Source organism: Nerophis lumbriciformis, linkage group LG24 (genome assembly GCF_033978685.3).
Source record: "Nerophis lumbriciformis linkage group LG24, RoL_Nlum_v2.1, whole genome shotgun sequence".
NCBI classification, from domain to species: domain Eukaryota; kingdom Metazoa; phylum Chordata; class Actinopteri; order Syngnathiformes; family Syngnathidae; genus Nerophis; species Nerophis lumbriciformis.
In genome coordinates, this window is record NC_084571.2 from 30,929,280 (window position 1) to 30,954,642 (window position 25,363).

Consider the following 25,363-nt stretch of genomic DNA (forward strand, 5'->3'; position numbering starts at 1 on the left):
TCAAGTTTACTAAAGCTTTAGGAGATCAGCTTAACCAATACATTCATTTCCATTCGGGCTCCAGTACTCTGGAATGCCCTCCCGGTAACAGTTAGAGATGCTACCTCAGTAGAAGCATTTAAGTCCCATCTTAAAACTCATTTGTATACTCTAGCCTTTAAATAGACCCCCCTTTTAGACGAGTTGATCTGCTGTTTCTTTTCTTTTCTCCTCTGCCTCCTCGCCGGGTTATTCCGGTTCCGGTGACCATGGATGAAGTGCTGGCTGTCCAGAGTTGGGACCCGAGGTGGACCGCTCGCCTGTGCATCGGTTGGGGACATCTCTGCGCTGATGACCCGTCCGTCTCCGCTCGGGATGGTCTCCTGCTGGTCTCCTGCTGGCCCCACTATGGACTGGACTCTCACTACTATGTTAGATCCACTAAGGACTGTTCTTTCACAATATTATGTCACTCGACATCCATTGCTTTCGGTCTCCCCTAAAGAGGGGGGGTTACCCACATTTGCGGTTTCTCATAGTCATCGACGTCCCTTATGTGGGCTCTGTACCAAGGATGTCGCTGTGGCTTTTACAGCCCTTTGAGACTTTTGTGATTTAGGGCTATATAAATAAACATTGATTGATTGATTGATTGATATCGGCTACTCTAGTTGATCTGACATTCAAACGGAAAAGCCAACTCCTTGCACACAAAGAAAGCCCCCCCCCCCCTTCGCAACACTGATAAGGAGGGACGTGGGGGTTGTCTTCATAATCCGATGGTTTAAGACACTAAACAGACATCTGAAGACAAAAGAGAAACTGGTAGAATATACAAAGGAAAAGTACTATCTATTATCGGTTGGGAACATCTCTGCGCTGCTGACCCGTCTCCGCTTGGGCTGGTTTCCTGCTGACCCCACTGTGGACTGGACTCTTACTGTTATGCTGGATCCACTATGGACTGTACTCTCACAATATTATGTTAGACCCACTCGACATCCATTGCATTCCGTCTCCCCTAGAGGTGGGGGGGGGGTTACCCACATATGCGGTCCTCTCCAAGGTTTCTCATAGTCATTCACATCGACGTCCCACTGGGGTGAGTTTTTCCTTGCCCTTATGTGGGCTCTGTACCGAGGATGTCGTTGTGGCGTGTGCAGCCCTTTGAGACACTCGCGATTTAGGGCTATATAAATAAACATTGATTGATTGATTGATCTACTCTAAACATGGCTTTGTAAAAAGAAAGAACTCTTAAACATATATGTATTCTCCACAGCACTAATACACCCCCATACCATCACAGATGCTGGCTTTTGAACTTTGTGCTTCGAACAGTCCGGATGGTTCTTTTCATCTTTGGACCGGAGGACACGATGTCCACAGTTTCCAAAAACAATTCGAAATGTGGACTCGTCACACCACAGAACACTTTTCCACTTTACATCAGTCCATCTTAGATGAGCTCGGGGCCCAGCGAAGCGGGCGGCGTTTCTGGGTGTTGTTGATAAATGGCTCTGGCTTTGCATAGTAGAGTTTTAACTTGTGCTTACAGGTGGTTACAGTGGTTTTCTGAAGTGTGTCCTGAGCCCATGTGGTGATATCCTTTACACACTGATGTCGCTTTTTGATGCGGTACCGCTTGAGGGAGCTAAGGTCAGGGGCATTCAATGTTGGTTTTCGGCCTTGCCGCTTACGTGCAGTGATTTCTCCAGATTCTCTGAACCTTTTGATGTTATTACCGACCGTAGATGGTGAAATCCCTAAATTCCTTTGCAAAAAATAGCAAAGTTTTCCAGTTTGAACGTTAAATATATTGTCTTTGCAGTCTATTCAGGTTGAAAATGATTTGCAAATCATTGTATTCTGTTTTTATTTATTGATTTACACAACGTGCCAATTTCACTGGTTTTGGGTTTTGTAATAGTGGTTTTATTCTGAAGATGGAACAGGATGTTTACCACAACACTGTCTAATTGACGTTTGACCTCAAGCGATGATTATTCAACATCAACTGCCTCCAAGAAGCTCCTCCCACAACACCCTGAAGTAAAGCCTTCATTTTTTAATTGTTTTTTAGTACATGGCCTTTGCCAGAAAACGTTTGCTGAGGCGACAGTTGTCAGTAAACAGTTAGTTGACAGTTTACAACCAGTCCGTCCAGATCATCGTCACTTTCCTCGCCAACGCCCGCCGTCGGGGATGCTTCGAATTCCTCTCAAATGACGGACAAGCGCTGGGACTCTCCCACGAATGCTCCCGTGGCCTCGGGGGCCGGTATTGCCGCCACCTGTAAGCGGTATGGAGGCCTAGCCCGGCGGTAAAAAAAAACAAGACGCATACCTATGATAGCACCGACTGTGTTTGACATGTGCCCTTAAATGGACGTGATTTTGGAAGGCTTCAGGAAGTACATCGCAACAATCTATACTGAATGGAATATACGTAGATTTGTACAATGTATGATTAAATATATCCAGGATATTAATGAAGTTGTAACTTATATTTGGATTCAGTTTATAGTTGAACTATGACCCTCACCAAGGAACATGAAAATAAAACCAAAAAAAATAATAAAAACAAACATCTGATAAATTATAATATAATAATGATAATGGTGGTGATAGATACAATAAATGGAGAAATAAAATATATTAAAAATAGAGATGTACAATATTAACTAAGAACGATAAAACACTGAATATTGACAACATATGAACATCACACACTCTCTCAATCGACATATTTTACAAGTAGAGATGTCCAATAATGGCTTTTTTGCCGATATTCCGATATTGTCCAACTCTTAATTACCGATACCGATATCAACCGATACTGATACATACAGTCGTGGAATTAACACATTATTATGCCTAATTTTGTTGTTGCATTAAACAATGTAACAAGGTTTTCCAAAATAAATCAACTCAAGTTATGGGAAAAAAAATGCCAACATGGCACTGCCATATTTATTATTAAAGTCACAGAGTGCATTATTTTTTTTAACATGCCTCAAACGGGGGTATTGTAGTGTATTGTAGCGTCCCGGAAGAGTTAGTGCTGCAAGGGATTCTGGGTATTTGTCCTGTTGTGTTTATGTTGTGTTACGGTGCGGATGTTCTCCCGAAATGTGTTTGTCATTCTTGTTTGGTGTGGGTTCACAGTGTGGCGCATATTTGTAACAGTGTTAAAGTTGTTTATACGGCCACCCTTGGTGTGACCTGTATGGCTGTTGACCAAGTATGATTTGCATTCACTTGTGTGTGTGAAAAGCCGTAGATATTATGTGATTGGGCCGGCACGCAAAGGCAGTGCCTTTAATGTTTATTGGCGCTCTGTACTTCTCCCTACGTCCGTGTACACAGCGGCGTTTTAAAAAGTCATACATTTTACTTTTTGAAACCGATACCGATAATTTTGAAACCGATACCGATAATTACCGATATTACAATTTAAAGCATTTATCGGCCGATAATATCGGCAGTCCGATATCATCGGACATCTCTAATCTATACTGAATGGAATATGCGTAGGTGAATACGTAGGATTGTACAATGAATGATTAAATATATCCAGGATATTAATGAAGTTCTAACATATATTTGGCTTCAGTTTATAGTTGAACAATGACCCTCACCAAGGAACATGAAAATAAAACAAAAAAATGTCATAAAAACAAACATCTGCTAAATTATAATATAATAATGATAATGGTGGTGATAGATACAATATATGGAGAAATAAAATATATTAAAAGTAGAGATTTACAATATTAACTAAGAACGATAAAACACTGATTATTGACAACATATGAACATCACACACTCTCTCAATCGACATATTTTACAAGTAGAGATGTCCGATAATGGCTTTTTTGCCGATATTCCGATATTGTCCAACTCTTAATTACCGATTCCCATATCAACCGATACTGATATATACAGTCGTGGAATTAACACATTATTATGCCTAATTTTGTTGTGATGCCCCGCTGGATGCATTAAACAATGTAACAAGGTTTTCCAAAATAAATCAACTCAAGTTATGGGGGAAAAAAATGCCAACATGGCACTGCCATATTTATTATTGAAGTCACAAAGTGCATTATTTTTTTTGAACATGCCTCAAAGGGGGGTGTATATTGTAGCATACCGGAAGAGTTAGTGCTGCAAGGGATTCTGGGTATTTGTCCTGTTGTGTTTATGTTGTGTTACAGTGCGTGTGTTTGTCTTTATTGTTTGGTGTGGGTTCACAGTGTGGCGCATATTTGTAACAGTGTTAAAGTTGTTTATACAGCCACCCTCAGTGTGACCTGTATGGCCGTTGACCAATTATGCGTGGCATTCACTTGTGTGTGTGAAAAGCCGTAGATATTATGTGATTGGGCCGGCACGCAAAGGCAGTGCCTTTAAGGTTTATTGGCGCTCTGTACTTCTCCCTACGTCCGTGTACCACTACGTACAGCGGCGTTTTAAAAAGTCATACATTTTACTTTTTGAAACCGATACCGATAATTTCCGATATTACATTTTAAAGCATTTATCAGCCGATAACATCGGCAGTCCGATATTATCAGGACATCTCAACTTAAAAAAATAATAAATGAATACAATTGAAATAAATTATGTTTTTGTTTTGTTGTTTGTCCATGCATGGTACCATTTATTGCTCATTTTGTTTGGTTTTTCATGTTTATTTTGTAGCTGTATGTAGAAATGGCGCCACTGAAGTGGCAGCTGATTGTGTTTGTTCATGTTTCCCTCCTGTTTTCATGTGTTTTATTTTTAAGTATTTTTTTGTAGACTTTTTGTACCTGCACCGCAACGACAAATTTTCCCCAATGTGCTATGAATAAAGTATTTTCTATCCTATCTGACTCATCCAGTACAACATTCAGTAAGTCTATGATGAACATCACAGGGTTCCAGATTGTATCAAATTTCTTGAGCGATCCTTTGAAAGAAAACTGCAGCTTTTCCAACATATGTATATGTATATATATATGAATGTATATATATATACCGGTATATGTATATATATATATATATATATGAACGTATATATATATATATATATATATATATATATATATATATATATATATATATATATATATATGTGTGTGTGTATATATATATGTATTTATATGTATGTATATATATATATATATATATATATATATATATATATATATATATATATATATATATATATATATATATATATATATATATATATATATATATATATGTATATATATATATATATATATATGTCTCATTGCAGATTAGACAAACTGCCTTTTCCTTTTCCTTACAGTGAACAAAAAAAATTAATATGTCCACGTTGGGAAGACTATGTCTCCCGGCTGGCCTGGGAACGCCTCGGGGTCCCACAGGAAGAGCTGGACGAAGTGGCTGGGGAGAGGGAAGTCTGGGCTTCCCTGCTTAGGCTGCTGCCCCCGCGACCCGACCTCGGATAAGCGGAAGAAGATGGATGGATGGATGTTTAAAAACTCTACACTCACAGTCTATTTTACGTTTCCCCAACGATTTTGCCGTTTTTTTTTTCCTCGTGCACTAATTGACCGAAAGAGCGCGCACTTGCCGGTTTGCGTTATCGATGGGAAAATGCATTTTTAGACAATATGATTTGCCTGAGCGGCTAGGAGACCCCGAGAGTAACAAGCGGTAGAAAATGGATTGATGGATGGCTCGAAAGGACAAATTTAAAAAAATGATTTAAAAAAATATTTTTATTTTTTTTTTTTAATTCTGGACTACCCGCGGGACAGATTTTGGACGATGGCGGGCCGTATCTGGCCCGCGGGCCGTAGTTTGAGGACCCCTGGGATGTACCTTATTTTAAAAATGGAATTATGTGCAAAAAAAGATCAGCCATAAAGTACATAAAATTCCACATAATGATACTTTTTTTCTTACTTGGGTACGGTTTTATTATGAATTTATAGGTTTGAACGCCAGTGAACCCGTGAAGTAAAACGTCATTATAACAAACGTGTTTGTTTACCTGCGCCCACAAACTTTTTTAAAAACGCCTGAACGCATCACAGACAAAACTGGCAAGCGTGCTCTCACTTCGACCACACCCTTTTCCGGCGAGTAGCGCTCGCTGATTGGCTCGTTTGGATCGACGTCACCAAAGAGGCGGGGCTACACCGGCAGTTTATTAAGTAGAAATGGGTCTGATAGAGGAAGTCGGAGGCATATGACATCAATCAATGGTCGCTGGTTATCGTTCTTTACGCATCTTCCACCTGGATTATATTATCACATATTATGTTAGCCTTTGTTTTGCCCGTGGAAGAACAGAAATAGACCGTTATTTCGTTTGAAAAGGTAATTACAACTATGCTCAACTCCGAGAAGATGGACAACAAGAGCGGAATGGTGGCGAACATCCACACGAGGATAAGATCCGACCCTTTTGCGGCTAATTATGACCTGGTGGGCAAAGAATTGGGCCGGTAAGTTTTTATTAAATGTTTGTTTTTTTTACGTATGATTTTGTTGTAGTAACCGTTAATGAGTCACATTTATTATTATGTGAGTCGAAAGTGCACAACTCTTGCGTACAAAATCAACGTTTTTCGGACAATTATAACGCCTGTTTTTAAACATAATTATTTTTATGGTTGGACTTTTCACTGTCTAACTAGGCAAACAAAACATTGCCAATTGTTATTGTAAAATATTTTTTTTAATTAGCATTGGACCAATGAATTGCTATTCTTCTGGGGCTTCCCATGATGCTTTGCGAATTAATGTGTCAATCATATTAGTTGCACTCTGCTCATGTCAATGAGATGAATGCTATAGTTGCAGATCCTGGCAGTCCTTGTGTCAAAGAACATTCTGGAACAGTTTGGATGCAAACTACAATTGGACAGGCTGTGTCCAGTTGATTTGTGTCAAACTCATTTTAGATCGGGGGGTCCACATGGAGAAAAATCTACTCCCAAGTAGATATTCCATATCAGTAGGTGGCAGCCGGTAGCTAATTGCTTTGTAGATGTCGGAAACAGCTGGTGGCAGTGTGCGGGTAAAAAAGGTGTCTAATGCTTAATCCAAAAAAAAAACAAATGGTGAGTGCCCCTAAGAAAAGGTATTGAAGCTTAAGGAAGGCTATGCAGAACAAAACTAAAACTGAACTGGCTACAAAGTAAACAAACACAGAATGCTGGAAGACAGCAAAGACTTACTGTGGAGCAAAGACAATGTACATCCGAACATGACATGACAATCAACAATGTCCCCACAAAGAAGGATAAAAACAACTGAAATATTCTTGATGGCTAAAACAACGTAGATTTGGGAAATATCGCTCAAGGGAAGACATGAAACTGCTACAGGAAAATACCAAAAAAAGAGAAAAAGCCACCAAAATAGGAGCGCAAGACAAGAACTAAAACACTACACACAGGAAAACAGCAAAAAACTCCAAATAAGTCAGGGCGTGATGTGACAGGTGGTGACAGTACACCTACTTTGAGACAAGAGCTATATTGATGCATGCTTAGTTATGCTTTAAAGTCATATCCAACAATTGCGACGACGACTTTTTACTGTCAACTGAGTTTAGTTTTTTAATGATTTCTGCTGGTGGTGTGCCTCTGCATTTTTTCAACGCAAAAAAATGTGCCTTGGCTCAAAAAAGGTTGAAAAACACTGCTTTAGAAGACCCTGGCCTGAAGACCGGCTGCGCCGAACAAATCAGGGATATACTGAAGGGCACCGCCACGGGACTAAAATCTTAAACTCGATGCGGAATTTGACTGGATAAAATGAGGTCTCCAAAGCTCCCATACAAAACCTCATTCGAAATTCTTGCCTTTTTAATAAGATTATATTGCTCATTTTTTATATATCCAGCTTGAAACACAAGATGGTTATGATGATAATTCCAGTTGGCTTGGATTGTCTCATGATCCGAATTGTTCATCATAGTCCAACCCGATCGTAAAAGCTCCATAAGGCAACCAAAACTTTAAAAAAAGAGTCATTTTAACTAAGTGCTGTTATAAATGCAGGATTTTTATAAGAGGGCTTGTATTGGATTACATTTGGGGACATGTGGAGTTCCTCTCAGGCTTTATTTGTTGCCTGGATTAAATCCTGTGGTGAGCCATATGTTGCCCACGGGTTGCGGGTTGCGTACCCCTGCAGTAGTAATACAGTTGAGTGCAAAGGGTAAATAAAATGGGGGACACCCATGCAGCCAGGACATGTGTGTTGGAAAATAGGGTCTTCTTGTAAAGTTCCTCCCAAACTTTGCATCTTTGATGTCAAAATCCTCCCCATGTCTTTTGTCCCTCGTAACATCAGCTTGAAATCGGGCCTCGTAATCGCATTAAGAGTGTGTGTGTGTGTGTGTGTGTGTGTGTGTGTGTGTGTGTGTGTGTGTGTGTGTGTGTGTGTGTGTGTGTGCGTGTGTGTGTGTCCAGAGAGAGCGCTGCATTCCAGGAGATTAAATTTAAAGATTGTACGTTAGAAGCGATGTTGCGCATATTGGAGCTGGTTTGCAACCGGATATTACATTCAATTCAATCAGCTCTGTTTTTTTTTTTTAATCAATCTGGCCTAATTACTTTTTTTAAGGTGACCTAAATTGTTTGTATTTTTGGCCGTTCAACTCTCTGATGAATATGCACCATGCCAAGCCAACAGCAGAACCTTTTGCGAGCACTTTTTTTTACTACTACTACTTCTCGAAGCATGAAAGTTATTAAAATACAAATAAAAACATTGCCATGGTTGGTGAAAATGTGTCCAAACACGCACCTCTACTTGATTTCCTGACACAAGCACCACGTGGTGGCGCTGTAACTGAGTTGGATTGACTTAAAGTTTCTCACACAGCTCTTCATAACTGTAACCTTTAGGGGGTTTTGCTGAATTTTGGTACATGCCTTCTGCGAACCGACAGGTGTGTAAAACTTGATCAAGTTTTGATGGAAAACGTAGCTGCTAGGGATGCACAAAAAAACTCGATTCACATCCGAATCGCGATTCTTATTCATCCAGATTTTTAAATCGAGTCATAATTTAAAAAAATTGATTTAAAAATTATCTATATAGTCGAGGTTTATGTGGTTTATCCGTCATCCAGTGCTCAAACCAGGGTAGAGCGGAATATACGTTATCAATCAATCAATCAATGTTTATTTATATAGCCATAAATCACAAGTGTCTCAAAGGGCTGCACAAGCCACGACGACATCCTCGGTTCAGATCCCACATAAGGGCAAGGAAAAACTCACAACCCAGTGAGATGTCAATGAGAATGACTATGAGAAACCTTGGAGAGGACCGCAGATATGGGTGACCGGATGCAATGGACGTCGAGTGGGTCTAGCATAATATTGTAAAAGTCCAGTCCATAGTGGATCTAACATAATAGTGAGAGTCCAGTCCATAGTGGGGCCAGCAGGAGACCATTCCCGAGTGGAGACGGGTCAGCAGCGCAGAGATGTCCCCAACTGATGCACAGGCGAGCGGTCCACCCCGGGTCCCGACTCTGGACAGCCGGCACTTCATCCATGGCCACCGCACCTGTGGCAGAAAGTTAGGTCAGGAAAAATCACTTAGGCTATTTCATACCTACAAGCCGGTTTCGCAGGTTTCCCTGCTCTTCAGGGGATTATAATAAATAATAAAATCCCCTGAAGAGCAGGGAAACCCGTGAAAGCGGCTTGTAGGGATGAAATAGCCTCTGTGTTTTTTCCTGACCTAACGTGTGTGTGTGTGTGTGTATATATATATATATATATATATATATATATATATATATATATATATACATATATATATATATATATATACCGTATTTGTCGGACTATAAGTCGCAGTTTTTTTTCATAGTTTGGCCGGGCTCCAGTGCGACTTATATGTTTTTTTCCTTCTTTATTATGCATTTTCGGCAGGTGCGACTTATACTCCGAAAAATACGGTATATATATAATTTATTTTATTTTATATAATTTATTTTATTTATTATATATAATTTATTTTATTTTATTTTTTTGTAAGAATCATATATATATATATATATATATATATATATATATATATATATATATATATATATATATATATATATATATATATATATATATATATATATATATATAAAATGTATTTTATTTTTTATAATTAGTTTTATTTATTATATATAATTTATTTTATTTTATTTTTTTGTAAGGATCATATTTTTTAAATACTTTTTAGGCCATTTCAATGTAACCGAAAATAGCTCCAGTGCGACTTATATATGTTTTTTTCCTTCTTTATTATGCATTTTCGGCAGGTGCGACTTATACTCCGAAAAATACGGTATATATACAATTTATTTTATTTTATATAATTTATTTTATTTATTATATATAATTTATTTTATTTTATTTTTTTGTAAGAATCATATATATATATATATATATATATATATATATGTATATGTATAAAGCAGTGCGACTTATATGTTTTTTTCCTTCTTTATTATGCATTTTCGGCAGGTGCGACTTATACTCCGAAAAATACGGTATATATATAATTTATTTTATTTTATATAATTTATTTTATTTATTATATATAATTTATTTTATTTTAATTTTTTTGTAAGAATCATATATATATATATATATATATATATATATATATATACAATTTATTTTATTTTATATAATTTGTTTTATTTATTATATATAATTTATTTTATTTTATTTTTTTGTAAGAATCATATTTTTTACATACTTTTTAGGCCATTTCAATGTAACCGAAAATAGCTTTTCTAACCTGTAACCTTTTTTAACCTGAGACAATTCTTAATCAAATCGTCACCCCAGGAATCGGACACCGATCAAACCGTTCGGTGCCCACTTGCCGCCATCGATGAGTCGTTATAAAACGTTCGGGAAATCTGCATGTCTTTCAAAGTATTTGTTATTTTGACTAGATCCAATAGGGGGCGCCAAACATGTCATTTACAGCTATTTGGTCATCATAGCTTGACTCATTAGCTTTTAAAGGAAGGGAAGTAAAAGTTATGTTTTGTAACAGCCCTTTGGACGGTGGCCATTTTTAGTGGTAACCTCTGACCCTTCTTTGAAAAGACCCCTCACTGCTCCCTTCAGTGCCCATTGATCACATCCTTTCAGCACGCATGTTGCTCCCAGCCCACATGGCGTTTCTCCATGGGGTTAATTACCTTGAAAAGGCCATGACAGGTTTTTTGATATTTTGCACAATGAGCCGTCACCATTCGCAGACTCCCAACAGAGCCTTCTGGGCCCGAGCCCCAAACCAGAACTAGACTGGGATCAGGTCCACAGCGCAGTGTGGGAATGTTGGGGAAAATAAGCAGTGCCATGCTGGTTTTTGAACCTTTTGAACATTTCATTCAGATTCTGTCGACCAGCTCTAAATGTTAGCGTTCACAGATGCTTTGACCCCCGCTGACTACCCCTAGACTCCGGCGGGCCCCCGGTCAGGTGGGTGGTCCCTGACAGTTTGTGGTACCAACTGGTTAGCGTTTTGTACGACTGTCACAGCCTCTGTGTGGAGGCGTCAACACTTGTCCATTTGTCCATGTCAGCTGTGTTAAAGGGGGGGTACCGTTATGCTCCCACGCATGCCCTTTGACTCTGGCTAATGACTGTTTCCAACATTTAGCTCGCATCTCTGCCAAGGAAGTCATGTTTTTTTTGTTTATTTGTCCTGTTACACTACATCAAAAAACGCTTTAGGGCAGTGGTTCTTAACCTGGGTTCGATCGAACCCTAGGGGTTCGGTGAGTCGGGCTCAGAGGTTCAGCAGAGGTCAAAACACACCCGACTCATCATGTAAATACAAACTTCTCCCTATCGGCGTATTACGGATACGGTAACAGCAGAAGTCAGACTGATTTGCAGGTTGCACCTTGTTCTTTGAACAAGGTGATGTTCATGCACGGTTCATTTTGTGCACCAGTAAAAAACATGGTAACACTTTAGTATGGGGAACATATTCACCATTAATTAGTTGCTTATTAACATGCAAATTAGTAACATATTGGCTCTTAACTAGTCATTATTAAGTACTTATTAATGCCTTATTTGGCATGGCCTTATTATAACCCTGGCCCTAACCCTAACCAAATAACTCTAAATTAAATCTTTGTTACTTAGAATATGTTCCCCTAGTGTCCAAAAAATTCTAAATTAAGTCTTTGTTACTTAGAATATGTTCCCCTAGTGTCCAAAAAATTCTAAATTAAGTCCTTGTTACTTAGAATATGTTCCCCTAGTGTCCAAAAAACTCTAAATTAAGTCTTTGTTATTAGAATATGTTCCCCTAGTGTCCAAACAACTCGAAATTAAGTCTTTGTTACTTAGAATATGTTCCCCTAGTGTCCAAAAAACTCGAAATTAAGTCTTTGTTACTTAGAATATGTTCCCCTAGTGTCCAAAAAACTCGAAATTAAGTCTTTGTTACTGAGAATATGTTTCCCATTCTAAAGTGTTACCAAAAACATATGACTTTGTCTTGAATTTGAAAAAAAACATTTTATTTTTCACTAAAGAAGGGTTCGGTAAATGCGCATATGAAACTGGTGGGGTTCGGTACCTCAAACAAGGTTAAGAACTACTGCTTTAGGGATTTGTACTACGTTTTGTGAAGGAGTGAAGCACGGATCAAGCAAAGAAACTTGAATTTCTGTGTCTGATCTGGGTTTTTACGATAAAAAATCAGTCAATTGGTTAATTATGTTGGTTGATTGAGGCCGAATTTGAGGTGTGAACTTTAGTTAAATCCCAGCCATATTCTGGCATGTAAACCGGAGTTCAGAATTTCCAGAGCGATTCAGATTGATCTCCCAGGCTAAAACCAAGAGGGTGCGCAGTGTCCAATGGTATTTCCTGTGCACATATTTGAGCTCAACGGTAACATCTGCGCTGCCCAATAAAACCACTTAGCCCTTTTTGTGTCTCGGTGTGACCCATTGTGTTGCGTTCACTCCGTTCTATTTCAACTTCTCTCGCCCTTCCTCTGCATTTCGTTTCCCAGAGGAAAGTTTGCGGTGGTGAAGAAGTGCGTAGAGAAGACCACGGGGCAGCAGTACGCCGCCAAGTTCCAGAGAAAGCGGCGGAAGGGCCAGGACTGCCGCGTGGACATCCTGAACGAGATCGCCGTGCTGGAGCTGGCCAAGTCCAACCCGTACGTGGTGGCGCTGCACGAGGTCTACGAAACCACCATGGAGATCATCCTGGTGTTGGAATGGTAAGACCTCACACTGGAATGGAAAAGAAAGTGTGAAAGGCTCGTCATTAAACCGCATGCCTGAAATGTTCCCCCGTCACGTGTCACCGCTTGGGCCGTGCCAGGAAAAGTGGGTTACACGGGATTTGATGCTAATAGCCAAAGGCATTCCACAAATGATTATTTGAAAATGCTCACGCAGTGTTAGAGGTCTCCGAAAGAAGGTCCTAATTAGGTATTGACGTTCGGAGAAAAAAATCCCGTGACGTTGAAGATCAGGGAAACTATGTTGACCGATGGAGTGGAAGTTCAGAGCTAAACGCCTCACATTTTATTGCGCGTATTATATTAGCACGCAAACATGTGGACGCAATCTTGTGATAGCACGGAACATTGGTTTTGGTAACCTCACTCCATGTACCAGTCTGTTGTACACACTCACAGTATTGCAATGATGTGAAGGTCAGTCAAATTAAGTTCGACAACGCAAAGCCCTGAGGTTCAGAGCTAAGCGTTTCTCTTGTTGGAAACACTTTACGTAGCAAAATAAAGTTGAAATATTAGCATTTCAACATATATAGTGTTGCAATTATGTAAAGATCAGTCAAATTAATGTCAACAATGGACTGCAAAGGCCTGAGGTTCAGAGCTAAACGTCTCTCGCATTGGAAAAAACAGAGTTAAGTAGCTTTATAAAGTTGAAATATTAGCATGTCAACATATGAAAGTACTACCAAAGATTGTTTGCGCTAACTTTGCCATCTTGGGGAACCTCAGTCTGTTATAATCACTTTGCAATTATGTAAAGATCAGTCAAATTAATTTCAAAAATGGAATGCAAATGCCTGAAGTTCAGAGATTAAGTAGCAAAATAACGTTGAAATATTAGCATGCCATCCTATGAAAGTACCAAAGATCGTTTGCGCTAACTTTGCCATCTTGGGGAACCTCACTCCATTTACCAGTCTGTTCTTGAAACATATTCACATGAGGGGAAGATCAGTCAAATTAATGTCAACAATGGAATGCAAAGGCCTGAGGTTCACAGCTAATGTCTCTAGTGTTGGAAAAAACGGAGTTAAGTAGCAAAATAACGTTGAAATATTAGCATGTCAACGTATGAAAGTACCAAAGATTGTTTACAGTAACTTTGCCATCTTGAGGAACCTCAGTCTGTTATTATAGTATTGCAATTATGTAAATATCAGTCAAATTCATTTCAACAATGGACTGCAAAGGCCTGAGGTTCAGAGCTAAACGTCTCTCGTGTTGGAAAAAACTGAGTTAAGTAGCAAAATAAAGTTGAAATATCAGCATGTCAACATATGAGAGTACCAAAGATTGTTGGCTCTAACTTCTTGGGGAACCTCACTCCATTTAGCAGTCTGTTCTTGAAACATATTCACATGAGGGGAAGATCAGTCAAATTAATTTCAACAATGGAATGCAAAGGCCTGAGGTTTAGAGCTAAATGTCTCTAGTGTTGAAAAAAACTGAGTTAAGTAGCAAAATAAAGTTGAAATATCAGCATGTTTACATATGAAAGTACCAAAGATTGTTTGCTCTAACATTTTAGGGAACCTCACTCCATTTAGCAGTCTGTTCTTGAAACATAGTCACATGAGGGGAAGATCAGTCAAATTAATTTCAACAATGGATTGCAAAGGCCTGAGGTTTAGAGTGAATGTTTCTAGTGTTGGAAAAACACAAGCTATGTAGCTAAATAAAATTGACATTTATTAGCAAGTCAACATAGAGGGAACCTCACTCCATTCAATTTTAACCAGCCTGTCGTAGATACATCTAGTATTTCAATATGTCCTCTAAAGGGCCAAAGTAGACATTAGGTTCCTCCTGACAGCCCAACTGACGAATTTATTACAAAAACATGACATGACGATCTAAAAAAATGGCTTTGTATTTTTTTTTTTTACCAAATAAGGACCCAAAAACGGGTTCATAGCCCAATTTTGTTGGGGGAAAAACCTTGTGTGAGGAGCTCATCTTGAAAAAGTAAACACGTTCTCGCGAAATTTCAACAAATTAGGTTGAAATGTGGTTTGGAGCTAAGCGCTAACTCGTCACCCGCTCGTCTCGTCACGTTGTGGCTACGCCATGCTACCAGTTCTGATGAACTGCTCACCACAGGCCTGTTGAGCCTTAAGACGGGTTCCTGTGGTATCTCTGTGAAGTCTGTAGGGTAGGAAAAAAATGCACCCTTGCACATCTGCTGACAAAACATACCAATGATATCAAAGTCCAAAACTCTGCCCTTAAGCAGCACTAAAGGTTATCTCTTAACGAGGTCTTTCTCTTTGGCGTTGGGTCACGATCATGTGGGTCACACGGCTCCCTCTCACAAGCCTTTTTTTATCTCCGTTTCCTGTGCGAGCAGTCTGTAACCAAAGCTGCTAAAAGTAGCGCTCGGGCCGCCAAGCGCACACATTTCTCATCGCCGCAACCACATCCTCAGTCGTGTCAAGAAGCAGTCGCTTACGTGCAGCTGCAGCCGACCACAGAACGCTGCGTAGTCTGATCTGCGTGTGTATCAGACTTTAAACTTTAGACTTGATGATATCATCCACCTTTTTATTAGGGGGGTGTTCACACAGCACTGCCATTTGCATGATGTCACTTTTGTAAAATGGTCATGTTTCGCCATCCTCCGATGAAACGACTAGTGACTCGCACTGTGGAGGGACGTTAGCCGCTAGCAGGGATGCTACATTGCGTTCAGGTGGTTTGCTTGCCACTGTCAAGTGTGCGGGACACGGCCATAATTTGTCATCAAAATTAGAGATAATGGCTTTTTTGCCGATATTGTCCAACTCTTAATTACCGATTCCGATATCAACCGATACCGATATATACAGTCGTGGAATTAGCACATTATTATGTCTAATTTTGTTGTGATGCCCTGCTGGATGCATTAAACAATGTAACAAGGTTTTCCAAAATAAATCAACTCAAGTTATGGGAAAAAAATGCCAACATGGCACTGCCATATTTATTATTGAAGTCACAAAGTGCATTATTTTTTTTAACATGCCTCAAAACAGCAGCTTGGAATTTGGGACATGCTCTCCCTGAGAGAGCATGAGGAGGTTGAGGTGGATGGGGTTGGGGGGTGTATATTGTAGCGTCACGGAAGAGTTAGTGCTGCAAGGGATTCTGGGTATTTGTTCTGTTGTGTTACGGTGCGGATGTTCTCCCGTGTGTTTGTCATTCTTGTTTGGTGTGGGTTCACAGAGTGGCGCATATTTGCAACAGTGTTAAAGTTGTTTGTACGGCCTCATGTAAGCCACCTAAAATGTTAAAAAAAACAACAAAAAGAAGCGACACAATTAAGTTTATATGTATTTTTTTTAAACCTTTTAGTTTAAAGCACATGCGTCACGGCCAATTCTGCAAATTTAAATACAACATACAGCAGTGATTCTCAAATTGCATTTAGTGCATCTAGTGATACACCAAATAATCAACAATATTTATACTATCCTATTTTATATACCTAATTACTTTTTCATTTAATCTTTAATAACATGTATTATGATGTGTATTTTAGTACATTTTTCTAACTCGATTCATTATTTAAGTTGAGTGTTTTATTTTCCTATATTCACACACAGTTAAAGTTAAAGTACCAATGATTGTCACACACACAAACTAGGTGTGGCGAAATTATTCTCTGCAATACCCTTGATCACCCCCTGGGAGGTGAGGGGAGCAGTGAACAGCAGCGGTGGCCGCGCCCGGGAATCACTTTCGGTGATTTAACTCCCAATTCCAACCCTTGATGCTGAGTGCCAAACAGGGAGGTAACGGGTCCCATTTTTTATAGTCTTTGGTATGACTCGGCCGGGGGTTTGAACTCACGACCTACCGATCTCAGGGCGGACACTCTAACCACTGTGTTACTGTTCAAACCGTGTGGTCAAAAATATTTATTATACTTGTTACATTTCAAGATTCAAGATGATTTATTGTCAATTCCTTAACATGCACAAGACACATAAGAACTGAAAAGTACATTTTCGGCACAGTCCCACTAAAAGCAGACATACGTTACAGGGAGACAAGACGAGACCGCCGATGGAGCAGCCGTTTTTACGGCGCTCCTTTTAAAAAAGGTGAGGAAAAAGGTGATATTGGGAAAGGGGGGAAGGTAAAAAAATATCAGTCAAAGGCTGGACCCACGGGAGGGGGGGAAAAAAAATTCATTTGCAGTGCACACATAAACACGTTACATTTAATCACAACAGAGGGAGGGGGAGTTAAACATCTGCCTTGTTTTTAACAAATACATAGGCCTACTATGCTACTGTATTTTAATGTTGGTCATTATGGTGCTGCCTGGTGAAAAGAACCTGACACAGAGAACACACCACAAGTACATCGCAGTCCTTTTCCTCGTGTTTTCTTTTGATTCCCATGGCAGCCTGTTGAGGCAACAAACTAATCGGTTAATCTTGTTTTAATATTGCGGCGTCTCCCTCATTAAGTTAAACAAGCAGGCCGTGCCTTCGCCAGAATAGTTAACCCTCCGGAGGACTTTTCATTTCCTGTTTGTTTACTTTCTCGACAACACGGCCGCCTATTTTTGAAGCCATAATGATCTCTGGAGGTCCTAGAACTGTACTTGGATTGGACGTCCGAAGAGGAACGAGACATGATTGTGCCTCTCCCACTATTTTAAAAAGCCCCTTACAGTATTTGGAGATTAAAGGCTGATTAGGCCTCATCCCTTCTCTCAGTCTGCTGACCGTGGCAAAGAAAAACGTCTGTCTGCCTTGCTTTTTAGGAAGAAGCATTTTTAAAGACCTTCTTGACAGATCCCCCAACAAAGCAAAAGACCAAAGGTCGCTTCTTTGTTGACTGGTTAAAGTTCATCCTTGTGAGGTTACCTGTTCCTCCTAAAAGCGCATTTTCACTTCCATCGGTTCTAATTAAGGTAGCACAGATCCACACCGTGTGTGTCCACTTAACGCTACACACCCCTGTTTTCACAGCTGTAGTTAGTCAGCGGTTATGCAACGACAATAAAACATCTAAATCCTCCACACATGCTTTCATTTTTTGTAATTTTTTTTTTGTTGAGGCTGCAGGCATTGATTTAATGTAGCGTGTCCTCGTTTTACTTTACTAGACTCTGTTGCACAAGTGCGACAAGACCGGGCAGGATGAGTTGTTGTTGTTCCACCAATTATTTTCATTCCCTCTTACCGTTTACCTGCCTCGTGCCTCCACTTCATCAATGTTTGCCACTATAGCGCACCCGAAGGTATCAGGTCTAATCTGTTGCCATGCTTACCTTCTGTAGTACCTTAATTCTTTCCAAACAGTGTCCGTAACTAGGCAGTAAAACGGCCCTTCTGTAATACCTTAATTGTTTCCAAACAGTGTCTGCAACAAGGCAGTAAAACGGCGGATCAAACAAAACCAAAGTCATCGTCATTAGTTTAGTTTAGTCTTCATTCGAAGGGACAATGCATATAAACATTAAGCTCCAATACAGATATGTTCTGCACCAAATTATAGCTAAAGAGCTCATTTTCTTTACCTAAATTAAAGAGATACAAAAACATGCAATAAAATTATATACGCCCTTTCATTGACACATACTTACACATTACGACACCTATCGTTTACATCATAACTCATAGACGATACATGCTCTTGTTCACCTCTGTCATCATTTGTACAAACAACCATGATTTTAACAACTTACAACAAAGTTTTCTCATGCATAAGTATAATACTTAAGTTGACATGTCAAACATAGTGACCGTGTGAGCAGCTTTGATTGCTCCAAAGCCACTTTTTAAGTTCAATTGTGAAATAATAATAATCTGTTAGACTTTTCAAGTTTGTTGTGAGGCCATTGACCCACTAGCTGCGGAAGCTAGCTCTCCAGTCAGCCAAACCGACTCGACAGCTCCGGTGAATTTACAAAACCGAAAAAAAATACCAAAAAGAATGCAATTGCAAGTTAATAATGCTAACACAAACGTGTAAGCATGTTAGCTAATGTTACCGACGCTAGTGCAAATATGCATGAAAACACTCAAGAATTGTTTTGTTTTGTAAAACTTACAATGTATGGAGTGATGAATGAAGTAGAAACGCTATTTGTCAGGTTCAAACACTGATGACATGTATTAAACGAGACAAGAAGCAAGGAATTAAACAGAGACAGAATTAAATTTGGCTCAATTGAGGAGCGACGCGTCCCACGCCCCTGACGAAAGATTGTACGCCTCCCCTTTTATTTGGACTTTACATGGCAACAGCTGTTTCTAAGGGACGGGGGTCGTAAACAGCCATCGCCTTTGGTTACAGAACAGTTCAAAGAAAAGGTCGTAAACAGTTCACAGAAAAGGTCGTAAAACAGTTCAAAGAGGAGGTCCCCTTACCCATTGTAGATCTCGGGGCAAGACAATATCTTTCTGTTGATTGCAATACATGAAAGAAACAGAACACCTTCATGTTGCTTCCCATCCTACACAGTGGAGTTTTAACAAGCCTTCTTCTTTTGTCTTCTCGCCGGGAAGTCATGGAAACAAAGTTTTGTGATAACTCAGATACAATTATTCTAACACTATTGACGGTTCGAGGACGATACGGCAATTGTACTTCCGGTTGAAAGCTCAGTCTGAGCTGTCATAATGGCCGTGACAGTTTTGATGTTGAAGGTCTTAAAAAAAAAAAGATATAGATTGAAAATCATAACGTGTTATGCACTCGCGCTTCTTGGAAACGCAAACTGACAACACAGCTGATTAGCATCGAAGCTAACACTTTGTTGGCACCTTTTGAGGCTTATTTAAAAACTGCTGAAAAATAGGTCAATATTGGACTTTTTTGATGGAACGAGCTCTTCTTCTCCTCGCAGCGCTGCAGGCGGCGAAATCTTCGAGCAGTGCGTGGCCGACAACGACGAGGCCTTCACGGAGAAAGACGTGATCCGGCTCGCCAGGCAGATCTTGTCGGGTGTGGCCTTCCTGCATCGCGGCAACGTGGTGCATCTGGACCTGAAGGTGAGCGACTTTTCTCTGTTACGTAAACCTGTTTGGTGTCCCAGAACCCTTTTTTTTTTCCCATTGTCTCGATGAGGTAACACGGCTTTTATCTCTGCGGTCCTCAAGAATCCCGTCCTGTGGATAAGATAATCCCTCCCTATTAGCGCTAAATGGGCCAGGACTGCGGTGTCGGGAGATTTGGTTCCCAGGCGAACCTGGCCTCGGTCCAACCTGACCCCGAAGTCATTGTGCAATCCTAACAATGCGTACGGGAAGTCGTCGGATGTGATAACGCGACCCAGTCCTCCCTGATTGGCTTAGTCGCTGATCTGAGGCGCTGTTAGATGTGGACCGACTGAATCCTCTTGGGATTTTCCTCAGGTCCCCTGGACGGTTACGTAACATTTTTTTTTTTACTGATCCCCCGCAGCCGCAGAACATTCTACTGACCAGCGCCAGGCCTCTGGGCGACATCCGCATCGTGGACTTTGGCCTGTCCAGACACATGGATAGCATCTCTGAGGTCCGGGAGATTCTGGGTACTCCGGAGTATGTCGGTAAGTCCTCCTCAAAGAAGACCCGGTGCGGTTTTTAGCGTCTCGGCCGTGGCTGATTCAGCTTCTTTTTCCTTCCAGCGCCGGAAATCCTGAACTACGAGCCGATCAGCACCGCTACGGACATGTGGTGAGTGCCGCCCCTTTGGTCGGCCCGTGCCACGAAATGCCTTCCAACCTGACCCGTGGTCTCGCTTTCAGGAGCATCGGGGTTCTAACCTACGTCATGCTGACCGGCGAGTCGCCGTTCCTGGGCGACGACAAGCAGGGGACCTTCCTCAACATCTCCCAAGTCAGCGTGGAGTACTCGCACGACACCTTCGAGGACATCTCCCCGCTGGCCGTGGACTTCATCAAGTCCCTGCTGGTCAAGAACCCGAGGTGAGCATACGGGGACTCCTCTAAATCGGAGTATTCTGTAAAAAAAAAAATGTTGAATTGATCAACTTTGTGTGAGAACGTAGTAATAAACACTTTGTGTGATGCTAGCACTCATGCTAGCTCAACCTAAGCGATTACTTATGGGTTTGTTTAAGGCCCAAGCTGTTTGTTTACATGCTTTTTTAATTTCTCTTTGCTATTTGGGCTTATTGGACCCTAATTAGAATAAAAACTAAGAATCATCTTTTGATATGATGTACTTAGTCCATAAGTACACAAACGTGTACTTCATTTTTAGTGACATGCTAGTTCTTATTTTTACACTTTTTTTCCCCCCAAATTCCATTGTATGTTATACTCTTCTGACACCACCAGATGGCAGTATAAGTGTCCACATAAGTGGCCATAAGACCCCAATTCAGTAGTGTACACTATTTTGGAAATAAGAGCTAAAAGGTGCTGTCCACGCATGTGGCCACTAAGCCTTTAGAGGATTTTTTTAAACAGTTTTTGACAAAAGCCACACTTTTTCTTGGGTTTATATTCAAACTCAACACCAGATATTTCATTAACTTTATGCCACCTTGAGTTATAATATGCTAGTTTTGGCAATGTGGCTAACAGTAACAAGCTAACGGTAACTCGTTTTTGTGGTCTGACTCTTTGTGTTATTGTGTTTAATTAAAATGGTCGACAAGAGGAATCGTTAAAAAGTGGACGGGCCCTAAAGGCTAATGACAAAGTGTGTTTTTGTTTGGGAAGTCATGTTAGCGTTTGTGCTACCTTATCTTTGTGAGGATTTATGGGTTTGTTCAAAAATGTGCCATTGATTTTTTTTTTTTTACTAACGTCACTATTTGTAAGTTTGTTGAACCAAAGTTGATTAACTGTCATATTACCTTGTTTCAGCAGTGGCTAGCTAGCAGAAGCCCGTTTTTGCGATTTGGACTTTCATGTTTTGGGGGTGTTTTTGTTATTGAAAATGGACATAATGGTAAAAAAATACTTCCTTTTTAATTCAAATGTGTTTTTGTTAGGGAATGATTAATGCGCTCGCGAGCATCTGTTTGAATGGAACAAGCTAACAACATTTAGTTTTTGTGGCGTTTATAATTATTATGTATGTATTAGAGATGTCCAATAATGGCTTTTTTGCCGATATCTGATATTCCGATATTGTCCAACTCTTAATTACCGATTCCGATATCAAGCGATACCGATATATACAGTCGTGGAATTAACACATTATTATGCCTAATTTTGTTGTGATGCCCCGCTGGATGCATTAAACAATGTAACAAGGTTTTCTAAAATAAATCAACTCCAGTTATGGAAAAAAGTGCCAACATGGCACTGCCATATTTATTATTGAAGTCACAAAGTGCTTTTTTTTTTTTTAACATGCCTCAAAACAGCAGCTTGGAATTTGGGACATGCTCTCCCTGAGAGAGCATGAGGAGGTTGAGGTGGGCGGGGTTGAGTTGGGGGGGAGGCTAGGGAGTAGCGGGGGGTGTATATTGTAGCGTCCCGGAAGAGTTAGTGCTGCAAGGGATTCTGGGTATTTGTTCTGTTGTGTTACGGTGCGGATGTGCTCCCGAAATGTGTTTGTCATTCTTGTTTGGTGTGGGTGCACAGTGTGGCGCATACTTGTAACAGTGTTGAAGTTGTTTATACGGCCACCCTCAGTGTGACCTGTATGGCTGTTGACCAAGTATTTATTTATTTATTATCATTATTTTGATGTATATATGTATGTACTGTATATATGTGTATATATGTACGTATGTATGTATATTATATATGTATGTATATATGTGTATGTATGTGTGTATGTATAGTATATATATATGTATACATGTGTATATATGAATGTATTTATATATGTATACATGTGTATATATATGTATGTATGTAGGTATATACATGTATAGTATGTATGTGTATATATGTATGTATGTATATATGTATACATATGTATATATGTACAGATATGTATATAATTACAGTATATATGTATATACTGTATATAATGTGTATGTATATATATATATATATATATATATATATATATATATATATATATATATATATATATATACTGTAAATACATACAGTATAATATTAAAATTAAAATGTTTTTTTGTTGGGGAAATCCTTTCAACATTAATGCTCGCTTAGCTTTTCCCACAATTCCTGGTTCAAGTCCCATAAACATGACACACGGTCGTATTTCAAGTGTTCATCCAAACACATAAAGGAGGTGATTTTGAGCATCAGTGGATGTTTTTACGCCGTGTTGCGTAATCTCTGATCCACCGAGGAGTATTTTTTTGTTCCGTTTTTGAGTCTTTCGTGGAATTTGCACTCACCCTTGCGTTGTGTTGTGTCGACAGGAAGCGAGCCACGGCCGAGGAATGTCTCAAGCACCCCTGGCTCAACCCTCACCCCCTCCCCCTCCTGCTCCAGCCCCGCGCCGCGTCTTCCTCCACGTCTCTGGACGAGCCGGAGACCAGCCAGTCCGAGTCGGACCCCGAGAGCCCGGCACCGTCCCCGGAGCTGGGCCTGCTGGGATCCTACCTGGCGTGCCCGTGCCAGGGCGAGCTGAAGACGGGATGCGGCGCCTTCTCCTTCGCCGAGCCGCCCTTCCCCACGCGGACGGAAATCCAGCAGGAGCTCATCTGCTAGGGACTCCCGTCGCCACGGCGACGCCGAACTCTCGCTTCCTGCCGGGACGCTCCATACCTCCCGATTGGTCCGACACGTACGGAGGATGAAGACGACGAGGACGTTCCTCCTCGTTTTTAATTTGGAGGAACTCAAACCTGACAAACTTTTGGTGAAGGAAGTTAAAAAAAGAAAAAACAGCAATTTTTTTTTTAATGTGTTAATTTATGTTTTTTTTTTGTACCACTTTAGCCTCTTTGATGTGCCGTCAACCTGCCTTGAATAGAGAACGGCAGCATTCTCACTTTTTTTTATTTCAAAAGCAACAATTTAGGAGACAAAAAACAAAAAGGCACCTATCTTACTGTACATATTGTTATTATTATTATTATTATTATTATTATTATTGTCCCACTGCATCACCTCCCCGGTGTATTTTTGTTCTTTTGTCCTTCTTTTGGCCGTTTGCACAAGTAGCACCTTTTTGGTTTTTTTTATTTAATTTTAGCTTTTATTCAAAATGTCGTACTTAGCAGCAAGAATGCCACACAATGTCGAAAGCTCACTTTTTTTTTTTTCTTTTTATTCGCCTTCAGTGGTGTTGAATTGTGAGTTAGTATTAAGATGAATAAACAGAAGTTGTTTTTTTTGGAATGTCAACTTTTTACTTGTTTTTGCTGTTGTCGTCTTCTGCTTGCGATGGCGAGCATTTTTTTGCACTTGTCCTTGTGGACGTTTTGGGGGGAATTTTGTTGCAAAATGAATAAATATTATGTGTTGCAAAAAAGTAACAAAGAGAAAAATAAGTTTGTAGTAATTTATTTTTTTTTTGTCTCCAGGCACCTTTTAGAGGGGACCCATTTTGTACATTGTGCTTATTTTATTTTGTTTTATTATATATTTGTATATAATTATATATCGTAGAATTATTAGTTTTCAGCCAGGATTTTATTTTTAATTCATATTATTTGTACTTTACATTTTAGCTTGACCATTTTGGGACTGAAGGGTAAAAAGTGTAACTTTATTTTTTAATACGGAGCTTCGAGGGTTATTGGCAGCTTAAAAAATGCAAAAAATCATTCCAAATGTTCAAAATATTTTTAAAATTATCACATCTTTTTTTTTTTTTTTTTTAAGTAGTTGTTGTAATAATTAAAAAAAACATTAAAAATCAAAAATTATATTATCAATGAATGAATTTATTGGTACCGGTTTATCACAAAATCTACAAAAAAAAATTTGTTTTTACAGTTCATTGTGGTAAATGGGAATGACGATGGCACTTTTCATTTACTGTAAAGTTCTGGCAACTAAACTCATTTTTTCATCTTAGTTTTTACAGTTTATAGGTTCACAGTTGTTAATACTTATCAAAAGGACATAGAAGGATGATTATAGGGTAAAAGGTGTATCTTAATGTTTAATATTTAGCTTCAAGGATTTTTGGGAACCAAAAATCATTCCACATGTTCAAAATATTTTGAAAATTTTTGCATCTTTTGTTTTT

At 39.6% G+C, this 25,363-nt stretch overlaps 1 protein-coding gene across 1 annotated transcript; it reads left to right on the top strand.

The window, feature by feature from the left end:
* Positions 1-6,191: 6,191 nt before the first annotated feature.
* On the top strand, positions 6,192-24,158 carry stk17al (serine/threonine kinase 17a like). Its single transcript, XM_061981972.2, has 7 exons — positions 6,192-6,469; positions 13,044-13,256; positions 20,128-20,272; positions 20,685-20,811; positions 20,890-20,938; positions 21,010-21,189; positions 23,583-24,158. The coding sequence occupies exons 1-7, from the start codon at positions 6,354-6,356 to the stop codon at positions 23,872-23,874; spliced, it is 1,122 nt and encodes a 373-aa protein (XP_061837956.2). The 5' UTR covers positions 6,192-6,353; the 3' UTR covers positions 23,875-24,158.
* The last annotated feature ends 1,205 nt before the right edge of the window (positions 24,159-25,363 follow it).

Bases quoted from the DNA above. Each gene is read 5' to 3' on its own strand.
- stk17al (XM_061981972.2), top strand. From the start codon at position 6,354: ATGCTCAACTCCGAGAAGATGGACAACAAGAGCGGAATGGTGGCGAAC. The intron at 6,470-13,043 runs GTAAGTTTTTAT...TTCGTTTCCCAG, and splicing joins GTGGGCAAAGAATTGGGCCG to AGGAAAGTTTGCGGTGGTGA. The intron at 20,812-20,889 runs GTAAGTCCTCCT...TTTTCCTTCCAG, and splicing joins GGGTACTCCGGAGTATGTCG to CGCCGGAAATCCTGAACTAC.